The 19,922-nt window shown below is 36.4% G+C and overlaps 7 protein-coding genes across 13 annotated transcripts; 6 read left to right on the plus strand and 1 right to left on the minus strand.

Annotated features, from left to right (window-relative positions):
- Positions 1-272: 272 nt before the first annotated feature.
- On the plus strand, positions 273-2,350 carry LOC9319004 (expansin-A12). Its single transcript, XM_021032886.1, has 3 exons — positions 273-599; positions 701-1,010; positions 1,779-2,350. Exons 1-3 carry the CDS (start codon positions 467-469, stop codon positions 2,092-2,094), a joined length of 759 nt encoding a protein of 252 aa, XP_020888545.1. The 5' UTR covers positions 273-466; the 3' UTR covers positions 2,095-2,350.
- A 1,202-nt stretch (positions 2,351-3,552) lies between these two features.
- On the plus strand, positions 3,553-6,997 carry LOC9319005 (choline transporter-like protein 2). The gene is made up of 10 exons (XM_021030707.1): positions 3,553-3,851; positions 4,159-4,517; positions 4,607-4,752; positions 4,851-5,034; positions 5,126-5,199; positions 5,301-5,414; positions 5,498-5,857; positions 5,941-6,201; positions 6,293-6,520; positions 6,622-6,997. Exons 1-10 carry the CDS (start codon positions 3,667-3,669, stop codon positions 6,811-6,813), a joined length of 2,103 nt encoding a protein of 700 aa, XP_020886366.1. The 5' UTR covers positions 3,553-3,666; the 3' UTR covers positions 6,814-6,997.
- Positions 6,998-7,086: 89 nt separating this feature from the next.
- Positions 7,087-8,179, plus strand: LOC110229802. Its single transcript, XM_021030718.1, has 5 exons — positions 7,087-7,218; positions 7,338-7,401; positions 7,497-7,577; positions 7,713-7,765; positions 7,851-8,179. The coding sequence occupies exons 1-5, from the start codon at positions 7,186-7,188 to the stop codon at positions 7,929-7,931; spliced, it is 312 nt and encodes a 103-aa protein (XP_020886377.1). The 5' UTR covers positions 7,087-7,185; the 3' UTR covers positions 7,932-8,179.
- A 3,467-nt stretch (positions 8,180-11,646) lies between these two features.
- Positions 11,647-12,781, plus strand: LOC110229800. Its single transcript, XM_021030715.1, has 5 exons — positions 11,647-11,877; positions 11,997-12,051; positions 12,166-12,273; positions 12,375-12,451; positions 12,538-12,781. Exons 1-5 carry the CDS (start codon positions 11,845-11,847, stop codon positions 12,583-12,585), a joined length of 321 nt encoding a protein of 106 aa, XP_020886374.1. The 5' UTR covers positions 11,647-11,844; the 3' UTR covers positions 12,586-12,781.
- An 826-nt stretch (positions 12,782-13,607) lies between these two features.
- Positions 13,608-14,691, plus strand: LOC110229799 (choline transporter-like protein 2). Its single transcript, XM_021030714.1, has 3 exons — positions 13,608-13,895; positions 13,987-14,214; positions 14,316-14,691. Exons 1-3 carry the CDS (start codon positions 13,629-13,631, stop codon positions 14,505-14,507), a joined length of 687 nt encoding a protein of 228 aa, XP_020886373.1. The 5' UTR covers positions 13,608-13,628; the 3' UTR covers positions 14,508-14,691.
- An 89-nt stretch (positions 14,692-14,780) lies between these two features.
- Positions 14,781-15,837, plus strand: LOC110229801. Of its 2 annotated transcripts, none has more exons than XM_021030717.1 (5): positions 14,781-14,912; positions 15,032-15,086; positions 15,216-15,296; positions 15,382-15,440; positions 15,526-15,837. In XM_021030717.1, exons 1-5 carry the CDS (start codon positions 14,880-14,882, stop codon positions 15,604-15,606), a joined length of 309 nt encoding a protein of 102 aa, XP_020886376.1. In that variant the 5' UTR covers positions 14,781-14,879; the 3' UTR covers positions 15,607-15,837. The 2 variants fall into 2 exon arrangements, with proteins under 2 accessions (XP_020886376.1, XP_020886375.1); XM_021030716.1 differs by having other exon boundaries at positions 15,032-15,095; positions 15,526-15,832.
- Positions 15,838-15,999: 162 nt separating this feature from the next.
- LOC9319006 (putative nuclear RNA export factor SDE5) lies at positions 16,000-19,740 on the minus strand. Of its 6 annotated transcripts, none has more exons than XM_021030709.1 (12): positions 19,564-19,740; positions 18,403-18,966; positions 18,267-18,292; positions 17,728-17,793; positions 17,556-17,629; positions 17,219-17,460; positions 17,055-17,134; positions 16,881-16,937; positions 16,721-16,788; positions 16,495-16,616; positions 16,340-16,401; positions 16,000-16,240 (listed from the first exon to the last, which is right to left on the minus strand). In XM_021030709.1, exons 2-12 carry the CDS (start codon positions 18,956-18,958, stop codon positions 16,121-16,123), a joined length of 1,473 nt encoding a protein of 490 aa, XP_020886368.1. In that variant the 5' UTR covers positions 18,959-18,966; positions 19,564-19,740; the 3' UTR covers positions 16,000-16,120. The 6 variants fall into 6 exon arrangements, with proteins under 6 accessions (XP_020886368.1, XP_020886369.1, XP_020886367.1 ...); XM_021030710.1 differs by having other exon boundaries at positions 16,490-16,616; positions 17,725-17,793; positions 19,564-19,739; XM_021030708.1 differs by having other exon boundaries at positions 17,725-17,793; positions 19,564-19,738.
- Between the last annotated feature and the right edge of the window lie 182 nt (positions 19,741-19,922).

The following is a 19,922-nucleotide window of genomic DNA, read 5'->3' on the forward strand; positions in this document are numbered from 1 at the left end:
GTATTTCAAATATTATTTGGTTATTATGGGTAATTCTCCTCAAAAAATAAAATGTTGTTACTTAATATTGTTCTATGAACATATCAAACAAAAAATTCGAACTACGTACTTCACCAAAGATAGCTATATGACATTAAAGTGTTTTAATATTTCAACTAGGAAATAATGTTCCCTTGTGTTTAGACCTATATTCAATTATTAGAGAATTTTCAAGAGCAATAAAAAGGAAGAAGGATCCAACTAAGAAAGATAACGAACACATGCATGAGATTGTGGTGCATGTAAGTGAAATAAGTCGTAATAATCACCGACAAAACGCGTTAATACTTATTATAGATCTTTATAAAACGAGTCAAAATGTCTTCCTTCTTCTTCAAGCAATCACTTGTGAACTCAAAGCTTTCTGTTTTCGACCTCTCTTTGTTTCATCACGAGAAATAAATACTTACCTAAAATAAAATTATCTATGGATATGAAAGGAAAATATTTGGTAACGGTTATTCTCTTGGTTGGTACGTTAAGTGTGGGGATGTGTTCTAACGGTTGGATAAGAGCTCATGCAACGTATTATGGTGTTAATGATAGCCCTGCTTCACTTGGTAAATATATAGTCCATTAAACTTTAGTTTAATATAAGTTTTTTTGTTTGTTACTTTAGTTTTTGTATAGTCAACTATAAAATTTAAATACAATTTTACAGGAGGAGCTTGTGGGTATGACAATCCGTACCACGCCGGATTCGGAGCCCACACGGCGGCGCTAAGCGGTGCGTTATTCAGAAGCGGCGAGTCTTGCGGTGGGTGCTACCAGGTGAGGTGCGACTTTCCTGCGGATCCTAAGTGGTGTCTCCGAGGAGCCACCGTGAGGGTGACGGCTACAAACTTTTGTCCGTCGAACAACAATAATGGTTGGTGCAATCTCCCTCGCCATCACTTTGACATGTCCTCCCCAGCTTTCTTCCGAATCGCCCGTCGCGGCAATGAAGGCATCGTCCCTGTCTTCTATCGCCGGTAACGTATTCAATGCTATAAGACTCCATTGCTATTTAAAGCATACAGTTTTTATCTTTTTGACAAGTTAAACTGAAATTATATATTAAATTATACTCCCTCCGTTTCATAATATAAGTCGTTTTGGAGAAAATTTTTTGTTTCACAATATAAGTCGTTTTCAAATTTCTATGCAAATTATATATTATTTTAATATTTTATAATTTTTTATATTATGCAGTCTTTTTTATGATTGGTTGAACTTTTTAAAAGCAGATCTTCTTAATCTGCGTGCTTAAAACTAAAACGACTTATATTATGAAACGGAGAGAGTATATGTTTTGGAGTTTTTCTTTTTAAAATGTAAGGTAGAGGACATTATACAACTAACAACCCTATCATTATTTTAAGTTATTAACATTATTGTTTTGTCTATAATCCATGGTAAGAGGTTTAAACTTGATCAATTTGCTTGGTAAAATTTGGGATACTGCTTGAATCAAAATGATCACTAGCTAGATCATTAAAGCAACATTTGTAAGGAAAATATCATTGAAGTTTAGCATTGCCGTTTACAATACATCAGCATCACATTATAAGTAACATGTATGTATAATTGTATACATACGATCGCAAATAGAAAAACAAAACAACAAAACAACCAATCCTTCAAACGAATCTGGAAAAAAGGTTTAAACACTTAGGTTACATAAAAACATAGCACAAAGTAATATATGCAAATTATCTAATAATTTTGTAATGTAATGTTTACATATATATATATAATAGGGTGGGATGCAAAAGAAGAGGAGGCGTGAGGTTCACGATGAGAGGGCAAGGTAACTTCAATATGGTAATGATCTCAAACGTTGGCGGTGGCGGCTCGGTGAGAGCGGTAGCGGTAAGAGGCTCAAAGGGAAAGACTTGGCTTCAGATGACCCGTAATTGGGGTGCCAACTGGCAGAGCTCCGGCGATCTCCGGGGACAGAGACTCTCCTTCAAAGTTACTCTGACTGACAGCAAAACGCAGACGTTTTTGAACGTTGTTCCTTCTTCTTGGTGGTTTGGCCAAACCTTCTCTTCTCGAGGACGCCAGTTCGTTTAACTACAAAACTAAGTCGTGCTCTGGTCAAAACGCAACGTTTCTTTTTTTTTACGAATGGGGCTGATTTCAATTCTTTGCTTGTTTATGAACTTGCCCTTGTTTTAATTGGGCAATGTTCCTTCGTTTTTCTTTTATTGCTAAATAATTTTATGCTTAATATTATTTAACGAACTGGTTTCTCATTTATCTATGAACTCGACAAGTTAAAGAGTTTTGCAGAATCTATATTAATTAATGGAAATAACATTTTCACAAGTTCATTTGTCAATACAATTATCAGATCAAAGCTTCACAAAACAAAGATTAGTATATAAATGTAATGTTATATGCTAGCTTTGGTAGAGAAAGAACGACATACACATCTGTCACTGTCAGTCTCTCTACACGTAACTTGAAATAATTCTTACCTTTATTTCGTCAATGAAGTAATTCTTTTCTACGCAGAAAGATAAATTAAATATATAAAAATTATAACGAAAAACAGAGCAATAAATATTTTTATAAAAAATCGAAAAAAACAAGGTGCTGGCCCATGCTTTTTTCTGCTGCCTTTCCTCAATTCTCGAAGAGTTGATTTTTCAAATACAAAATAAATAATATTCCCTCCATTTCAAAATATAAAGCGTTTTAACTAAAAACACGCCGATTAAGAAGATCTACTTTTTAAAAGTTCAACCAATCATAAAAAAGACTGCATAATAAAAATAATAAAAAAATATTAAAGTAATATATAATTTGCATAGAAACTTGAAAATGACTTATATTTTGAAACAAAAAAGTTTCTCCAAAACAACTTATATTTTGAAACGGAGGAAGTACTTAGAAAGGTTATTAAATATCACTAAAACCTACTTTTGGGAAGGTTATCAAAAATTTTCCTCCCCCTTTGCAAGAATTTTTGTGAGAGATTAACAAAAAATAAAACTACAAAGACAACAAAATTTCCTCACAACGAAGGTTTCACACCACATTCAGTTCTTTATCACCAGATTGATTTAAACTTTTAATAAAACATGAATAAAAAGCTGTTTTCTTTTTGTCATCAATTTGTACACATAACTGTGGTCCTATTTAGTCATGTTTTAATAATACAACAAAGAAAAAGTGGAATCATTGTATTTTTAATGAAGTGGATGGCGTTACAGTTGCAGATCTCACAGTGAGAATAAGAACAAAAAAAGTTTGATTTTAAAATCTATACAAAAAAAGAAGAACAAACATTTTAAAATAGGTTTAATAATAAGGATTAAGGAACCATTTAAAAATGGTTAAAAAAATCTCAAAGCCCATCAAAACCAGACATGGATTCTTTTCATGTTCCACGGATGATATAAGATTGAACAGAAACCATGGCATTTAATTATATCTTTTACCAAAAAGAAAAAATCACTTTAAAATTAGACAAAGACATAAATACCCTCCCAATGCTTTCACACTCTTCTTGAACAATGAACACAGAGAGAGAGAAAGAGAAGACACTCTTTAGTAAAAAAAAGTTGTTCTCTCCGAAATTCCTATTTTTGACCTCGAGGGTTTTTCAGACTGTGAAGAAGAGACATAGCTGTGGCAAAGATGAGAGGACCTTTGGGAGCTGTGATTGGAAGATATACTTCAAGTGATGGGAGTGCTCCAAATGATGGGATCATCAAGCACAATAGAAAGTGCAGAGATATTACGTTTCTTGTCATCTTCATTGCCTTTTGGGTTTCAATGATTGTCAATTCCAGCTTTGGTTTCAACCAAGGCAACCCCTTAAGGTAAATATTCGTTGGATTTTGCTCCAAATCTCTTTGGACAAACAAAGCTTCCTCGAACCTCTAATGGGGTTTTCAATTCTTCTTCCATGGATTTTGCCTTTTATTATACCAAAGTTTGTACCTTTATCGTTCTATTTGTAGGGGTTAAAGTTCCTATTTTTCTTCTTCTTGGTGTTCTTTAGGAAAGAGATTTGGTGTGAACACAGTTTAAAGAACGTAGTTGTGCTAATTGTTCTGTGAATTTGTGTTCTGTTAATCAAAAATCGTTTTGAGTGGTGATGTCTTATATGAATTGTTGTTATTGCAGACTCACTTATGGATTGGACTATGAAGGGAATGTGTGTGGTAGCAAGCATCGTCACCGTGACCTTACTCAACTTGAGATTAGATATTGGTTAAACCCTAACCAAGTTTATGAAAGTGGTTTGAAAGATGGGGAACTTAAATTGGCTAATGCTAGAACTATTTGTCTCTTGGATTGTCCTGCACCAACTGATGATACTCTCAACTGGGTCTGTGACTATCCTGATGGTGAGATTCGTCTCAAGATGAATGATTGGATCGATAGGAATTACGATTACTTTGAGTTTCTTACTCCTGAAATGAGGAATTCTTCTCTTCAGCTTCAGGGTCCTTGTTACCCTGTAATATTCCCTAGTGTGAATGGTAAGACTGCATTATATATGCACAAAGCTTAGTCTTATTTTCTATTCTATTGCCTGTTTGTAACAAGGTTTGTTCTTTTGATTCTTTAGTTTATTGGAGCTGCCAATATATTGCTCGTGCTTCAAACTCATCCTTACGCCACTGGCAGCAGATGGGTGGTGTGAATATTCAAGAGGACATGATCATAGACAAATCAATTAGAAGGTCAATGAATTCTCGTGCCTCAGTTCTAAAGGTTAGAATGATCCTCTTCTCTATTGACATGTAAACATTTCCTTGTAAAATGATGACTTTGAAGAATGCTCTAAGCTTTTTGTTGGTTGTCAATCGCAGCGTTATGTGGCTGATATTGGGAAGTCATGGCCAGTATTGATCGTTTGTGGAGGCCTTGTCCCACTGTTTCTATCCATTATCTGGCTGCTTCTTATTCGACATTTTGTTGCCGCCATGCCCTGGATAACTGTTGTCCTTTTCAACATGCTCTTAATATCAGTGACAATGTTCTATTACTTAAAAGGTTGGTTAGGAAATCAAATTTCTATTGTATGTCTCTATGTTTCAAGTCATATGGAATCAATATACTTATTCCACTTTTATTTCTTTTGTAGCTGGATGGATTGGGAATGATGCTGTAACACCTATTATTGGTGAGCATGACCCATACTTTCATGTGTATGGTCGAGTAAGTTTACATTTTCTGCGTACGCTGCTTTCATGTTCACTTAATTATGAGACCATTAGTCCCAGTTTCTTCCAAGCTTATTGGCATTTGCTTCTTCCCAGGAGCTGACTCATGTTCGTGGAGTCGCCATTCTGATGACTTTTATCTCAGTTATTGCTATTCTCACTTCAATCGCCATTATCCGCCGAATTCTCATGGCAACATCAGTCCTCAAGGCGAGTTTTACTTTCTTAGTAGTGTGGTTACCAGTTTGGTTTGTGCTAGAAAGGTCATTTTGCTGTATACTCGTGAAATCCAGGTAGCTGCTAAAGTAATTGGAGAAGTTCAAGCGCTTATTATATTCCCGGCTATACCGTTCGCGATGCTCGCGATATTCTATATGTTCTGGTTATCAGCGGCTCTCCATTTATTCAGCTCTGGTCAAGTTGTTCAGAACAACTGCAACAACACTAACTGCTGCGCATATGATCTCGTGTTAAAGAAAGTGAATTGTGACCGTTGTTGCGGTTACAGCATACGTTACACTCCTCACATCACCATTGCTATATTCTTCCACCTGTTTGGTTGCTATTGGGCTACACAGTTCTTCATTGCATCTTCCGCGACAGTGATTGCTGGCTCTGTTGCCTCCTATTATTGGGCTCAAGGGGAAGCATCGGTAAGCTAACAATTCTGAGCAAGTATATGAAACTGTCAATTATTATTATGTATTGATTGGGGTTTTATGGTTGAACAATGCAGCCAGAGATACCGTTTCTTCCTGTTTTTGCCTCAATGAAGCGGCTTGCACGCTACAACCTAGGATCTGTGGCTCTTGGTTCACTCATTGTCTCTTTTGTTGAGTCTGTTCGGGTCATTCTCGAAGCAATTCGTCGTAGAACAAAAGTAAGCGGGACCACACCTGATCACTGGTTTTGGAGAATGGCTCATTACACTTCACGTGGTTGTCTCAAAAGCGTGGAGTGGACCATCAAATCGGTTAACCGTAATGCCTACATAATGGTAACAGAAAATCTCCTTCGTTCAGCAAAACAAGCCCATTTCTTTGAACAAAAATCTTGATAGTTTACTCTGTCTCTCGGTGTTTTTTCAGATTGCTATAACAGGGAAAAGCTTCTGCAAATCGTCTGCAATAGCGACAGAGCTGATCATAAGCAACATTCTGAGGATAGGGAAAGTTAATGTGATAGGAGATGTAATACTGTTTCTAGGAAAGCTTTGTGTGAGTCTCTTCAGTGCTCTCTTTGGCTTCTTGATGTTGGATTCGCACAGATATCGGTCTTCTCACAACAAAGTCTCATCCCCGCTATTACCTGTTTTGGTAAAATCATTTTCCTTGCTCTCTAGACTCAATTGTAAATACAAAGACAGATGTTTGTTTTGAGCTTAAATAGGTTTGCTTGGGACTGTCTCTATGCACAGGCATGTTGGGCATTGGGGTATATTGTGGCAACACTTTTCTTTGCGGTGGTTGAGATGTCGATAGACACAATCATTCTCTCCTTCTGTCAAGACTCAGAGGAGAATCAAGGGAATGCTCAGCACGCGCCACCACTTCTGCTTGAAACTTTAGATAGCAATCAGGAGGAAGAGGTTCAGAGACTTACCCACTGATAGATCCATATACGTACTGTATAAGTTTTGTTTCTTCTTTGGTTGGCCGGTTTATATGGTTTTTTAAAAATAGAATATTTTCTCTCTAAAACATTCTAAGCAGATTGTAATGTCAGATGGCTTGATCATCTTCGATTCTGAAACCAAAAATCATATTTCCGTAAAATGCATCTTTGTTTGGTTACATAACAAATCATAATGCTTCAAACGGTGCAGTCAATTTCCAAAAATGTATATATAGATTTATTTTTTTCCACAAGTTTAACAGTTCAATTTTGACAAAACCGGGAAGCCGAAAAGCTCGGAGGACACTAATAAAAGAAAACGGAGCCCATTGGACCATCGAACTCAGGAGAGTGTATAATCTCCGACATGGCACCGAATGTAAGATCGGTCATCGCGCAGGTACATCGGAGATCTGATTATGATCATCAATTTTTTTTTTTCTCTCCCTTTCTTTACGCGTTTGGATCTCGCCGCGATTTCTAAAATCTCTTTCTTCTTCGATTGGGTATTGACGTCAGGTACATCAAAAATCGAGAGCGATGGGGTCTCGCCGCAATTTCTGTTCACATCCAGATCATCCAGGTACCAATAACTTCAGATTCCAGACCGTTGGTGTCCGTGTATATGTATTCGGATAAAAATCATTTTATTTTATATTTTGTCACTTGTAATTGTAGCTCTGAACAGATTCACTGGAACGAGGCTTTGGCCGTGGTTGTTAACTCATGGTCTAGGATTAGCTGCGGGATATGGCTTAGGTATGGACAGAGAAATTTACAGATTTTTTTCCCTTAATTTTTCATCCACGAGTCAAATTATTGTGAGAGATTTTTGCTCGTAATTGAAAAGTTGAATTAATCAGCTTGTATTTTATTTTATATTTTTGTATCAAGGTCATTATCTGTCAGCCTATGTTATATCGGAACTTAAGGAGAAGCGGCAAAAGGTAAAAACAAAATCGAGAAGCACTTGAATGACACTCTGACCATTTGTTATTGTTTCATCTTCATCATTCCATCTTGTGTTTTCAGGCACTTAAGGAGAATGAGGAATACTTCCAGCGAAGAGAAAAGCGCTGGTTAGATTTGGCAGCGTCTGATCCTAGATTCTAATTATCTTGATGCAAGCTTTTATGTGGTTATTGTGGTCTTGCCTAGTGATCAGACAATAAATTAAGGAATTACTTTTGTATCCGGTGATTGTGAAGTAGCCTAGTGATCAGACACTAAATTTAAGAATTAGTTACGTTTGCTATAGTGTGTGTAAAACTTGTCGCACATGGTATATGTTATTGCAATCTCTCATGTCGTGAGTTCTGTGTCCTGTGGTCTCTGTCTAAACTGAATTTTTTTCTTTGCGACTTGTGTGTAGAAAGGTTAACCTTCTGTACCTTGGTTGAGACTGAGGATTGCATAGGTAGTAACACATACATGTTCTTAGAAATACCCAATTCTTTCAGCGAACTTTGCCTTGACTCTTAATCTTCCTTGCATTCATGTATTGGGCATCCATCTTTTCTATCATTTTGAACACTATTGTTTCTCTTCCCATTTCATCTACGGAAACACTTGTCCAGTTCTGACTGCTCGATTAATAATAAGACTTATAAATAGCCTTTTAATCAAGACTCCATCGCCTCTACTCGTCCACTTGAGTTTCTCTTTTTAAGCAATGTACAAGACTTTGATGAAGTAGCATTCGGCGAATACTGTTCGAATATAAAAAAAGAAGACTCTTGTTTGATCAATGGCAGAAGTTGAGCCCAACTACAAGAGAAAAAAGTCGTGTGTTCTATTGAGATAATATCATATAATATTAGGATAAAGTCTAGTTCCTATAGTTTAGGATCTTATGTTTATCTCTTGTTGAGATCATCTTGTATAAATACCATAGTTTGAGAATCAATAATATAGTTCTTTACCTAATTTTACATGGTATCAGAGTTAAGCTATTCGGTACATGTTTTATCTCAATTCATGCAAGCTCCTCGGGAGGCTCATTTGGATGCTATAATGAGTATTGTTCGGTTTTTGAAAGGCTCGCCAGGTTAAGGCATCTTGCTGAAAGCAGACCAAGATTTACAGCTCGAAGTTTATTGTGATTCTGATTTTCAAACATGTCCTTTAACTCGACGGTCTACGGTGATTCGCCTATTTCTTGGAAAACGAAGAAGCAAGATACAGTCTCTCACTCTTCCGCAGAAGCCGAATATAGAGCTATGTCTGTTGCTCTTCAGGAAATTAAATGGCTACGAAAGTTGTTGAAAGAATTAGGCATTGAACAGTCTGCGCCGGCCCGTTTATTTTGTGATAACAAAGCTGCTCTTCATATCGCTGCTAATCCAGTGTTCCATGAGCGTACCAAGCACATTGAGTCTGATTGTCATTCTGTTTGTGATGCGGTCCGTGACGTCATTATCACCACACATCATGTTCGTACTACTGAACAGTTAGCGGATATATTTACTAAGGCACTCGATTGTTCTCAGTTCCTTTATCTTATGTCCAAGTTGGGTGTTCAGAACCTTCACACTCCAACGTGAGGGGGAGTCTTGAGATAATATCATATATTATTAGGATAAATTCTAGTTCCTATAGTTAGGATTTTATGTTTATCTCTTGTTGAGATCATCTTGTATAAATACCATATATAGTTTGGGAATCAATAATATCAAGTTAGTTCTTTACCTAATTCTACATGTTCAATAGAAAAAATCGAGCACGACTTCAGAAAAAAGAAAGTCGTGTTAGATCAATGGCAAAAGTCGAGCACTATTTCAAGAGAAAAAATGTCACTTGTATAGAGAAGATGCTTGATTGAATGAGTAATCTATATATACATTTTTGGATGACTTTTAGCAAATAAATCCTAGGGTTAGGTAGTATTTACAAAGAATGCCATTGGCATTTATTATTAATTTTACAAAATTTAAATAAAAGATATTAACCAAACAATATCTTGCCTAATTTGTTTCTAAAAATATTTACACAATCTTTCTATATATCTTCAAAAAAATTTATAGCAAATATTTATATTAACATTTTGCATAGCAATAAAAATACTATTTTATAATAATCAAAATATTCACATAGAAAAATCAAATACACATACAGGAAAAGAACTATATCTATCATCATTTAAGCCGTTGTTTTATTTAAATAAAAAAAAACACAAAAAACTTGAAATCATATACTTTATATGATAAATTTAAAATATATATTAGTAGTATAAATTTAAAATCGTTCAAATAACGGTATACTACGGGTGAGATCCTAAAATTATTAGATTTTATAACAATAATAATTTATTTTCTTGGATTTTATAATACTAATACTAATAATTTAGCTAACGAGATAATATAGACGGGTTTATATGGGATGACGGGTTTGGGTCGATATTAATAAATAACGGTATATCACGGATGAAATCCTAAAATTAACAATAAAAATACAATTATACAATCTTAAACACAAAACAAAAGAAACAATATTAACAAAAGAAATCCAACATAAATTTAAAATTTTCAGTTATAAAAAACCCGACCCACGGTATACTGCAGAGTAAAATATTCAAAATTTTAAAATCCACCATACATCGTTACTTAAAAAAAAATGTATGTTTTCGTATTTATACTTAAAAAATTGATAAATAGATATCTACATTTTAAAATACAAATTAATATGATATATCTTCAGTTAGTCTTTTAAAAAATAACATTACATTTTTTAAAAAAATATAGCCCCGCGGTATACCGCGGGTTAAATTCTAGTATGTTACAACATACAAAAATTATATAGGCTAGCAATATAATCTAAGTTGAGATCTATATAGAAGATCTCTAAGGAATATACTAACAAATGTGCTAACAACTAGATTATTCGAAAGATATCGTATTATCTCTTCACGCCTCCGCAAGATGAACGACCGTTATAGAGTATAATTTTGGAAGAATTCGACTCAAGAAGCGAGCCTGAAATAGGTTTGATCAAGGCATCAACTAGTTGATCTTTCGACGAAACATGGCAAACTCGAAGAGATCCAGCTTGAACAAGCTCCCGTATGAAATGATAGTCTAACGCCAGATGCTTCATAATTGAATGGAAAACTAGATTAGCACTCAAATAAGTGGCGCCAATGTTGTCACAATAGATGACCGGTTGGGTTGTTGACTCGTAGCCGAAGCTACCCAACAAAGCTCTGAAGCTGTGTCTGTAACATCACGGTACTTCGCTTCTGTCGACGACCGTGCTACCGTCTTTAGCTTCTTCGACGACTAAGACACGGGATGAGAACCAAGATAAACAATGTACGTACGCCCCCGTGGACTGATAGTTGTCTTTATCTCCAGCCGAATCGGTGTTGGAAAACGCTTGAACAGCTACTTCATTGTCTCCGCGAAGAAAAATACCTCTGTCCCATGTTCCCGCAAGATACCTAAGAAATCGTTTCACAGCCATCCAATGTAAATCAGTAGGATAATGCATACACAGTGACAGTTTATTCACCGCAAATACAATGTCAAGACGTGTGAAGTGGAGGTATTGCAAGCTGCCAACAACAATACGATATTATGACCCTCCTGGAAGAGGTGTACCCGAATTGAGCTGAAGACGATCATTGGTCACCATTGGAGCGGAGACGGGTTTGGTTGTTGCCATGTTGGTCCGATGAAGGAGGTCCGTGATGTATTTACGTGGATTTAACAGCATCTCAGCATTCGATCTTGTTGCCTCTACTCCCAATAAGTAACTAATGAGAATCTACCGCTCAAGACTTCTATGAACTCTTGTACCTTGGTGGAGTCATTTAATTTCCTGTGACGATAATATCATCAACGTAGACCAATGTGTATATGAGTGTGATGCCGGCGTGGAAAACGTACAAGGAGGTATCTGCAAGAGACGAGAGAGAGAGAGACAACCGAGTAGCAAACCCTAATTTCCCATGTATAATTATAATACATGTATATTACCCATTCGATGAGACGAGAGAGAGACAACCGAGTAGCAAACCCTAATCTCCGACATGCCACCGAATGTAAGATCGGTCATCGCGCAGGTACATCGGAGATCTGATTCTGATCATCAATTTTTGTTTTTCTCTCCCTTTCTTTATGCGTTTGGATCTCGCCGCGATTTCTATAATCTCTTTCTTCTTCGATTGGGTATTGACGTCAGGTGCATCAAAAATCGAGAGCGATGGGGTCTCGCCGCAATTTCTGTTCACATCCAGGTGCCAATAACCTCTTTTTTCGCTCTAAAAAAATCCAGATCGATGGAGTGACGCCACAATACCAGAGCGTGGGATTTCGTCGTTTTTCGCTCTAATCCTTACTGTTTATTTCAGTTGCAGAGACGAATGGAGGCAGGGTAAAAGTTGTCGCCGCTGGCGTCTTGAAGAAGATTGGTTTTGGTACATCCATTGTTCTTGGATTTTTCATTGGCTCTGCTTTGGGTAATTCGAGTTTATTCGATTTTGAAATTATTATTCTCTTTTTTTTCTTCTTTCTATAACAAATTTGTGATTGCTTCTTTTTGTATTTTTTCATACCTCAGAATTCATTGCGCTTGAACCAATGTTGCTGAAAAGTATGGAAGAAGAGAAACTCCGGTTAATTCGTCATGAGGAACTGGTATGAATTTGTTTTCTTTTTTTGGTTTTGATTAAACAAACAAATTCTAAACTAGAATCTACATCTGTGTGTTTCTCTGATTTTAGGTAGCTAAGGCGTATCATGATTTTATGGTTGGACCCGACAAAGAATGAATGAATCCTGAAGAACAGAGTTTGTATCTTATTTCTACTCGTTATTCTGTGTACAACAAATAAAAACTATGATTGCTGTTCACTACACAATTGAGATTGAACTTGTCTCTGATTGTGATCTCTTGTCAATGTTATGAATTTCGCTTTTGATGCTGGATTGGTCATTCTTTTTCTTGCAAGTACGTATTTATGGATATTGATAATGTTGTGGAGAGCTTTAGCGGGACAGAGAATTCTATCCTATAATTGGTGTAATGTGATTTGTGTAATTTTTAACATAATTTATGTATATATAGCATATGTATATATGCACCATATCCCTTACGACAGATTAACTGTTGTCTCCACCAATCGACTTGACTATTCAACACCATTTTTGTCTCGAAATTTCCCTGTGATCGTATTTTTTTTGTTCTTTATTTATATTGCAGAACTCAGGATCTAAAATTTTGAAAAATTGCAAACAGATCCCTCTACTTTTACGAACTATTCGAATAAGGTCTAGATTTATTTCTGTATCAATTTTTTCACTTCCATACTTAAAAAACATTATTATTTTTTGACCCAACAAAAAAAACTAAAATACTAGGATATGTAAATTAATGGTTTGTTGTGTTAGTATAATCGTTGTATCCTAATATAACTTAAGGAAAATTTTGGCGTGGCTCTTATTGTTGTACAGGATCGAATGAATCAACTTGGCTCTTACTTTAAGTGCTGTGATTTAGACTTTTATATTCTGATTTAGCTTTGTAAGAAAGCTGCAGATTTTTTTAGAAGATTCTGGTGTTAAATGACTAGTGTTTCAGTATAGAAACTTCTTAAGAATTTGCACTGTTTCAGGAAAGTAACAAACAGAGAATACCAAGAAAAGAAAAAGTTAAAAACAAATCTCAGCAGTTGGAATATGGTAAAGGTTACGTGGTTTTGAAGGAAGCCTTTGTCAGATGACTTCCTCAGCCATAGCTACAGGGGAAGTGTTGTCGAAATATACGAAACTGTAGATTATTATTATGTATTGATTGAGGTTTTATGGTTGAACAATGCAGCCAGAGATACCGTTTCTTCCTGTTTTTGCCTCAATGAAGCGGCTTGCACGCTACAACCTAGGATCTGTGGCTCTTGGTTCACTCATTGTCTCTTTTGTTGAGTCTGTTCGGTTCATTCTCGAAGCAATTCGTCGTAGAACAAAAGTAAGCGGGACCACACCTGATCACTGGTTTTGGAGAATGGCTCATTACACTTCACGTGGTTGTCTCAAAAGCGTGGAGTGGACCATCAAATCGGTTAACCGTAATGCCTACATAATGGTAACAGAAAATCTCCTTCGTTCAGCAAAACAAGCCCATTTCTTTGAACAAAAATCTTGATAGTTTACTCTGTCTCTCGGTGTCTTTTCAGATTGCTATAACAGGGAAAAGCTTCTGCAAATCGTCTGCAATAGCGACAGAGCTGATCATAAGCAACATTCTGAGGATAGGGAAAGTTAATGTGATAGGAGATGTAATACTGTTTCTAGGAAAGCTTTGTGTGAGTCTCTTCAGTGCTCTCTTTGGCTTCTTGATGTTGGATTCGCACAGATATCGGTCTTCTCACAACAAAGTCTCATCCCCGCTATTACCTGTTTTGGTAAAATCATTTTCCTTGCTCTCTAGACTCAATTGTAAATACAAAGACAGATGTTTGTTTTGAGCTTAAATAGGTTTGCTTGGGACTGTCTCTATGCACAGGCATGTTGGGCATTGGGGTATATTGTGGCAACACTTTTCTTTGCGGTGGTTGAGATGTCGATAGACACAATCATTCTCTCCTTCTGTCAAGACTCAGAGGAGAATCAAGGGAATGCTCAGCACGCGCCACCACTTCTGCTTGAAACTTTAGATAGCAATCAGGAGGAAGAGGTTCAGAGACTTACCCACTGATAGATCCATATACGTACTGTATAAGTTTTGTTTCTTCTTTGGTTGGCCGGTTTATATGGTTTTTTAAAAATAGAATATTTTCTCTCTAAAACATTCTAAGCAGATTGTAATGTCAGATGGCTTGATCATCTTCGATTCTGAAACCAAAAATCATATTTCCGTAAAATGCATCTTTGTTTGGTTACATAACAAATCATAATGCTTCAAACGGTGCAGTCAATTTCCAAAAATGTATATATAGATTTATTTTTTTCCACAAGTTTAACAGTTCAATTTTGACAAAACCGGGAAGCCGAAAAGCTCGGAGGACACTAATAAAAGAAAACGGAGCCCATTGGACCATCGAACTCAGGAGAGTGTATAATCTCCGACATGGCACCGAATGTAAGATCGGTCATCGCGCAGGTACATCGGAGATCTGATTATGATCATCAATTTTTTTTTTTCTCTCCCTTTCTTTACGCGTTTGGATCTCGCCGCGATTTCTAAAATCTCTTTCTTCTTCGATTGGGTATTGACGTCAGGTACATCAAAAATCGAGAGCGATGGGGTCTCGCCGCAATTTCTGTTCACATCCAGATCATCCAGGTACCAATAACCTCTTTTTTCGCTCTAAAAAAATCCGTCAGATTCCAGACCGTTGGTGTCCGTGTATATGTATTCGGATAAAAATCTTTTTATTTTATATTTTGTCACTTGTAATTGTAGCTCTGAACAGATTCACTGGAACGAGGCTTTGGCCCTGGATGTTAACTCATGGTCTAGGATTAGCTGCGGGATATGGCTTAGGTATAGACACAGAAATTTACAGATTTTTTCCCTTCATTTTTCATCCACGAGTCAAATTATTGAGATTTTTTTTTTTATAATCAAGGTTCTCTTATATTTGGTTATTTTACATCTAAGAGTGAACTTGAAAAGAAGAAGCAAGAGGTAAAAACAAAATCGAGAAGCACTTGAATGATACTTTGACCATGTGCTATTGTTTCATCTTCGTGATTCCATCTTGTGTTTGCAGTTAATCGCTCAGTATGAGCAACACTTCCAGCAGCAGGAAAAGCTCTGCTCTGATTTGGCTGCGTCTAATCCCAAATCCTAATTATCTTGAAGCAAGCTTGTATCCGGTGATTGTGGAGTAGCCTCTTAATCAGACACTAAATTAAGGAATTAGTTACTTCTGCTATAGTGTGTGTAAAACTTGTGGCACATGATATATGTTATTGCAATCTCTCATGTCGTGAGTTATGTATGTGCCCTGTGGTCTTTGTCTAAACTGAAAACTTTTTCATTGAGACCTGTGTTGAGAAAGGTTAACCTTCTGTACCTTGGATAAAGGTTAACCTTGGCGGATATGTATCTTCTTTTCAGCTTCAGGGTCCTTGTTACCCTGAAATATTTCCTAGTGTGAATGATCAAGCCTTGTTTCAGAGCTTAGTCTTATTTCTATTCTATTACCTGTTTGTAACAAGGCTTGATCATTCTTCGATTCTAAAACCAAAAAATCATATTTCCGCAAAATCCATCTTTGTTTGGTTACATTAAAAATCATAATGCTTCAAACGGTTCAGTCAATTTCTAACAGAATGAAGCAAAAGAATTGACCAATGTTGTTCTTATTTCTTGGCAAAACTCAATTTCTTGGGGTCAATCTTATCAACACGAATCATCATCACGAGGCCGCTATCTTCTTCAGTCCAAGCAATGGATTCTCCCTCCAGCAGCTTAACGATATGCTAAGAAAACAACATAAATAGAAGCAATTTCAAGTTCTTTTCAGAGATGAAGACTTCACCTTCTTTTAAGAGATGAAAACAGATGAGTAAAGACAGCACCTTTCGTTTGCTCTTGAAATCTTCCTTTTTGTCACCCAATGCGACTCTGAGGTACTTAAAAGCTAAATCAGAAATAGAATACAAACTCATCAAACAGACTAGATTTGTTTCTGATAGAACAAAAAAGGTTTAAAGAGAGGGATTTAAAACCTTACATGAAATGCCAGAGAAGTAATTTAGTTGGCGCTTGAGAAGACGAAGTGCTTCCTTTGTTTCGTGTTCATTCACATTCACTGTCACTACCTCGTCCTCCTCGTAAGTCGAATCATCGTCTTTCCTATAACCATGGTTTTAAATTTTATGAACTTTTCCTGCCAATGGATTATACAGAAGAAAATGATAAAGAGGACTGATAATAAAGGGATTGAGAAATTAACTGACTTGACATCAATCATCTTTGCTATAGATTTGTCATCCGCTTCTCGGGCTTTTTGTCCAAAAAAGTGTCCCTACATATTGTGGAAGATATCATATAGTTGTTATATAGAAGACAAGAAAGACATTGATCACTTTCAACCAAAAATTTCTTTCCAAATTGTACCTTCTCCACGAGTCTGTGTGCTCGCTCGGTTTCTCCTTTGGAGAATGCTTCTGCAGCCTGTCAAGAAGGAAGAGGTTTAGTTATGCAACCATCACATCATGGCATATCATATAGCCATTACAAACATATAACGGTATATCGGGCAAATGAATCCTTATTATCTCAAATACTTACAGCTCCATAATATTCTTTCATCTGATTCAAATGCTCACGTACTGCTTTACGATGTGCCTTAAACTCATTTTCATCTTCATCTATCAAAGGAGAAAAATAGATAGTTGAGGAAATGCTTGAGGAACAAGAGAATAAACGTGTATGTAAGACTATGGCATGGTTACCTTCTTTAGATGTATTGGACGATTTTTTTACAGCAACTACTCTCTCTTGAAAAGGGTCCTCCAGAGGTTTAAAAACAGGACGACCAGCAACTCTTGGTCTCCTTTCTCCAAAATGTCGAGTTACTTTTGGTTCTCCCACATATCTTTCCGTACCTGAGAACAAAGCTTCTAAAACTTCCTTTTCAAGACCATTCTTAGCATTACGCCCTTCCTCTGAACCTGTAAAGGTTCTTGCTCCATCACTGCATCATCACAGAAAGCAATTCGAAGAGGAAAAAAAATCAAAAGGATTGCCAAGGGAAGGGTTCGGTACAAAGATTGACTAGGAAAAACGTGCCTCTGAGAAAATTCTTGCAGTTCCACTTGGTTGCAGGATGTAGATTCTTGTCTTTGAGGATCAACTTTTGACATCTATATAAAAAGGGAAACAAAGCAACAGAGTCAGATTTAGAAGAAGATGCTATTCTATAACAAAGACCAAACTTAAAGTCATAACAAAAGCTCACAACTTCATTGGAAATTCCAACATCAGCATATTTCTTGGTATCAGACAAGTCAAGCAGTTTCTCCGTACTCTGCAATATAATGAAGAAGATAGTGTGGATGCCAAAAGAAGAAGAACCAAAGCAAGATCAAATGAAATACTCACAAGATCCATATGCCAAGAGTTATAGAGATACCACTAACAATCAAGTGATCAAAATTAGAGGCGACAGTGGGTATGAAAAGTCAACTTTATCTCAAGCTTTAGTCAGCAGTAGTACCAAGACAGAGAAAAGGATTGTCAAAGTGGCTCAAGGCTATAATTGTAATTAAATTGTTAAAGTAGCTCAAATAAAGAGTGATGCAACTATAAAGGTCACAGGTCATAATTAAGCTGGTGGTCATCTTGATGAGCTTCAAGGTATGGGAATATATAATATAAGAAAAGGTAAAACAAAAATATATTAGAAAAAGTAAGATAATGAAGGCATCTGGGAAAGCAAAACGCTGAAAAGAAACAAAAAACATTATTTTTCAGAGCTAAAGGCATCAGCTTACGGCTTACCTTCTTCACATCATATCCGCATACGCCTGGTAGTTTGGTAGAAAAGCAGATTAAGTTTAGCAGCTAAGGTAACCAATACACTATTAAAGAAGAAAAATATGTAAAGCAGACTCAAGGAAAGCTAGAGAATGCTTACCAAGAACCTGGTGAATGACATCTTGGCTAGCTTGAAAGCCTTCTCCAAGCATCTTAACGATAAATTCCTCCACATCAGTTGGAGCCCTGTTTGTCTTTGGCTCGTTACTCTTTGGCATTTCTTCACTCCATATCTCAGTTTCTGGAATATCCCTTGAGTCTATCTTCATTGGCTTAGTTGCTTCTCTGGGAGCATTTGATATAGGCCTGGTTCTAGCATACTCCTTACCGATAACACTTGAAACAGTACCAACTGATATAGAATTTCTCTTCGGCCTCCATACTTTGGCTTTGCTATCCTCTTGTCGTCGAACTTCCTTGGGAACATAGACCTGACTTGGTTTTGAGGTTTCGTTCTTCATTTCAACGTGGTCACATTGAGGCGTCTTTTCAGTCATTGCAAAGAGAATCTCACCAGCTACATCGACATTCTGACTTGCTTGGCAATAAGCAGCAGCAATGTCATCAAGCGAAAAACGAGAACCAAAGGCATCGAGAAGCACTTGTAAGCTTCTTGAATCAGGATCACTATTCGAAGAGCTTGCAATCATAGACATTCCTCCCACTAATTCACAGTGCAAAACAAATGGCTTGGTTAACAACAGTAGCTATGCAAAAATGTAGAATGCTGAATGAAAAATGTTCACTACATTACAACCAAAATGCTATCCATTTGAAGCTGCAAAAAAGCTAGTTTCAATCATCTTCCTAATAACTATCACTGACTAGGAAACTAAACATGGTTTGTAATTTTTGATAGCTTGGGTCAAAATTTCAATGTGCTACGCAAAATTGCATCGAACAAACACCTGGCAGGCATTATATCTCCGACCTAAGTAGATACATGGAACTGCTCAATTACCTCTAACAAGTCAATCAATGATCGTTTCTGAGAGTTGTAAAGTAATACAAGTGAAGCAAATCAATGGCATAGTAACAAGTCCAAAAACACGAATTTTTACTCGGTGTCGATTAGGGAAACGCATAATCAAAGCAAAGAATGTGAAACCTTGAGAATCAGACTAAAGAAGAACAGAAGAAAGAATCTTTCAAAAAGAGCCAACTTTGAAACCGCATTACACCACAAAGAAATCTATTTCCAATAATCAGCAATGCGAGACGCAAAAGAGTAGAGACGGAGAGAGTGTAAGAGTTCGCTTACCGGAATCGAGAATCGAGAATTAGGTATTTGCTTTCGAAAGATGGAATCTTGTAAAATCAAAACGGAGAAGAAGAAGAAGAGAACCAAATTGAGAATTATTTTGCAAAAGAAAATTAGTTAAGTAGGGAAATACATTAACTACGAAAAGCCAGCGCCTTTGCTTCCTCCAAACTCGCTTGTAAGACACTGACAAATTTTTGTTATTTTTTAAAATAAGTTTGAAAATCGAAGAGCTAAATTGCAAATTTTTTTATTTTATTTTTTTTTGGTGCAAAGAGCTAAATTGCAAATTAAATTTAACATTTTTGAGTCGATAAGATTCCACATTACATGTGCTATTGTTATTCAGAAATTTTTAT

The sequence above is a fragment of the Arabidopsis lyrata genome, assembly GCF_000004255.2.
Source record: "Arabidopsis lyrata subsp. lyrata unplaced genomic scaffold ARALYscaffold_3, whole genome shotgun sequence".
Classification (NCBI taxonomy): Eukaryota; Viridiplantae; Streptophyta; class Magnoliopsida; order Brassicales; family Brassicaceae; genus Arabidopsis; species Arabidopsis lyrata.

Bases quoted from the DNA above. Each gene is read 5' to 3' on its own strand.
- LOC110229799 (XM_021030714.1), top strand. From the start codon at position 13,629: ATGCAGCCAGAGATACCGTTTCTTCCTGTTTTTGCCTCAATGAAGCGG. The intron at 13,896-13,986 runs GTAACAGAAAAT...GTGTCTTTTCAG, and splicing joins ACCGTAATGCCTACATAATG to ATTGCTATAACAGGGAAAAG. The intron at 14,215-14,315 runs GTAAAATCATTT...CTCTATGCACAG, and splicing joins CCCCGCTATTACCTGTTTTG to GCATGTTGGGCATTGGGGTA.
- LOC110229800 (XM_021030715.1), top strand. From the start codon at position 11,845: ATGCCACCGAATGTAAGATCGGTCATCGCGCAG. The intron at 11,878-11,996 runs GTACATCGGAGA...TATTGACGTCAG, and splicing joins TAAGATCGGTCATCGCGCAG to GTGCATCAAAAATCGAGAGC. The intron at 12,452-12,537 runs GTATGAATTTGT...CTCTGATTTTAG, and splicing joins TAATTCGTCATGAGGAACTG to GTAGCTAAGGCGTATCATGA.
- LOC9319004 (XM_021032886.1), top strand. From the start codon at position 467: ATGGATATGAAAGGAAAATATTTGGTAACGGTTATTCTCTTGGTTGGT. The intron at 600-700 runs GTAAATATATAG...ACAATTTTACAG, and splicing joins TGATAGCCCTGCTTCACTTG to GAGGAGCTTGTGGGTATGAC. The intron at 1,011-1,778 runs GTAACGTATTCA...TATATATAATAG, and splicing joins GTCCCTGTCTTCTATCGCCG to GGTGGGATGCAAAAGAAGAG.
- LOC9319005 (XM_021030707.1), top strand. From the start codon at position 3,667: ATGAGAGGACCTTTGGGAGCTGTGATTGGAAGATATACTTCAAGTGAT. The intron at 3,852-4,158 runs GTAAATATTCGT...TTGTTATTGCAG, and splicing joins AACCAAGGCAACCCCTTAAG to ACTCACTTATGGATTGGACT. The intron at 6,202-6,292 runs GTAACAGAAAAT...GTGTTTTTTCAG, and splicing joins ACCGTAATGCCTACATAATG to ATTGCTATAACAGGGAAAAG.
- LOC110229801 (XM_021030716.1), top strand. From the start codon at position 14,880: ATGGCACCGAATGTAAGATCGGTCATCGCGCAG. The intron at 15,096-15,215 runs GTACCAATAACC...TTGTAATTGTAG, and splicing joins TTCACATCCAGATCATCCAG to CTCTGAACAGATTCACTGGA. The intron at 15,441-15,525 runs GTAAAAACAAAA...TTGTGTTTGCAG, and splicing joins TTGAAAAGAAGAAGCAAGAG to TTAATCGCTCAGTATGAGCA.
- LOC9319006 (XM_021030708.1), bottom strand. From the start codon at position 18,958: ATGTCTATGATTGCAAGCTCTTCGAATAGTGATCCTGATTCAAGAAGC. The intron at 17,461-17,555 runs GCACGTTTTTCC...GTGATGATGCAG, and splicing joins CTGCAAGAATTTTCTCAGAG to TGATGGAGCAAGAACCTTTA. The intron at 16,617-16,720 runs GTCAGTTAATTT...CCATGGTTATAG, and splicing joins GCAAAGATGATTGATGTCAA to GAAAGACGATGATTCGACTT.
- LOC110229802 (XM_021030718.1), top strand. From the start codon at position 7,186: ATGGCACCGAATGTAAGATCGGTCATCGCGCAG. The intron at 7,578-7,712 runs GTATGGACAGAG...TTTTGTATCAAG, and splicing joins AGCTGCGGGATATGGCTTAG to GTCATTATCTGTCAGCCTAT. The intron at 7,766-7,850 runs GTAAAAACAAAA...TTGTGTTTTCAG, and splicing joins TTAAGGAGAAGCGGCAAAAG to GCACTTAAGGAGAATGAGGA.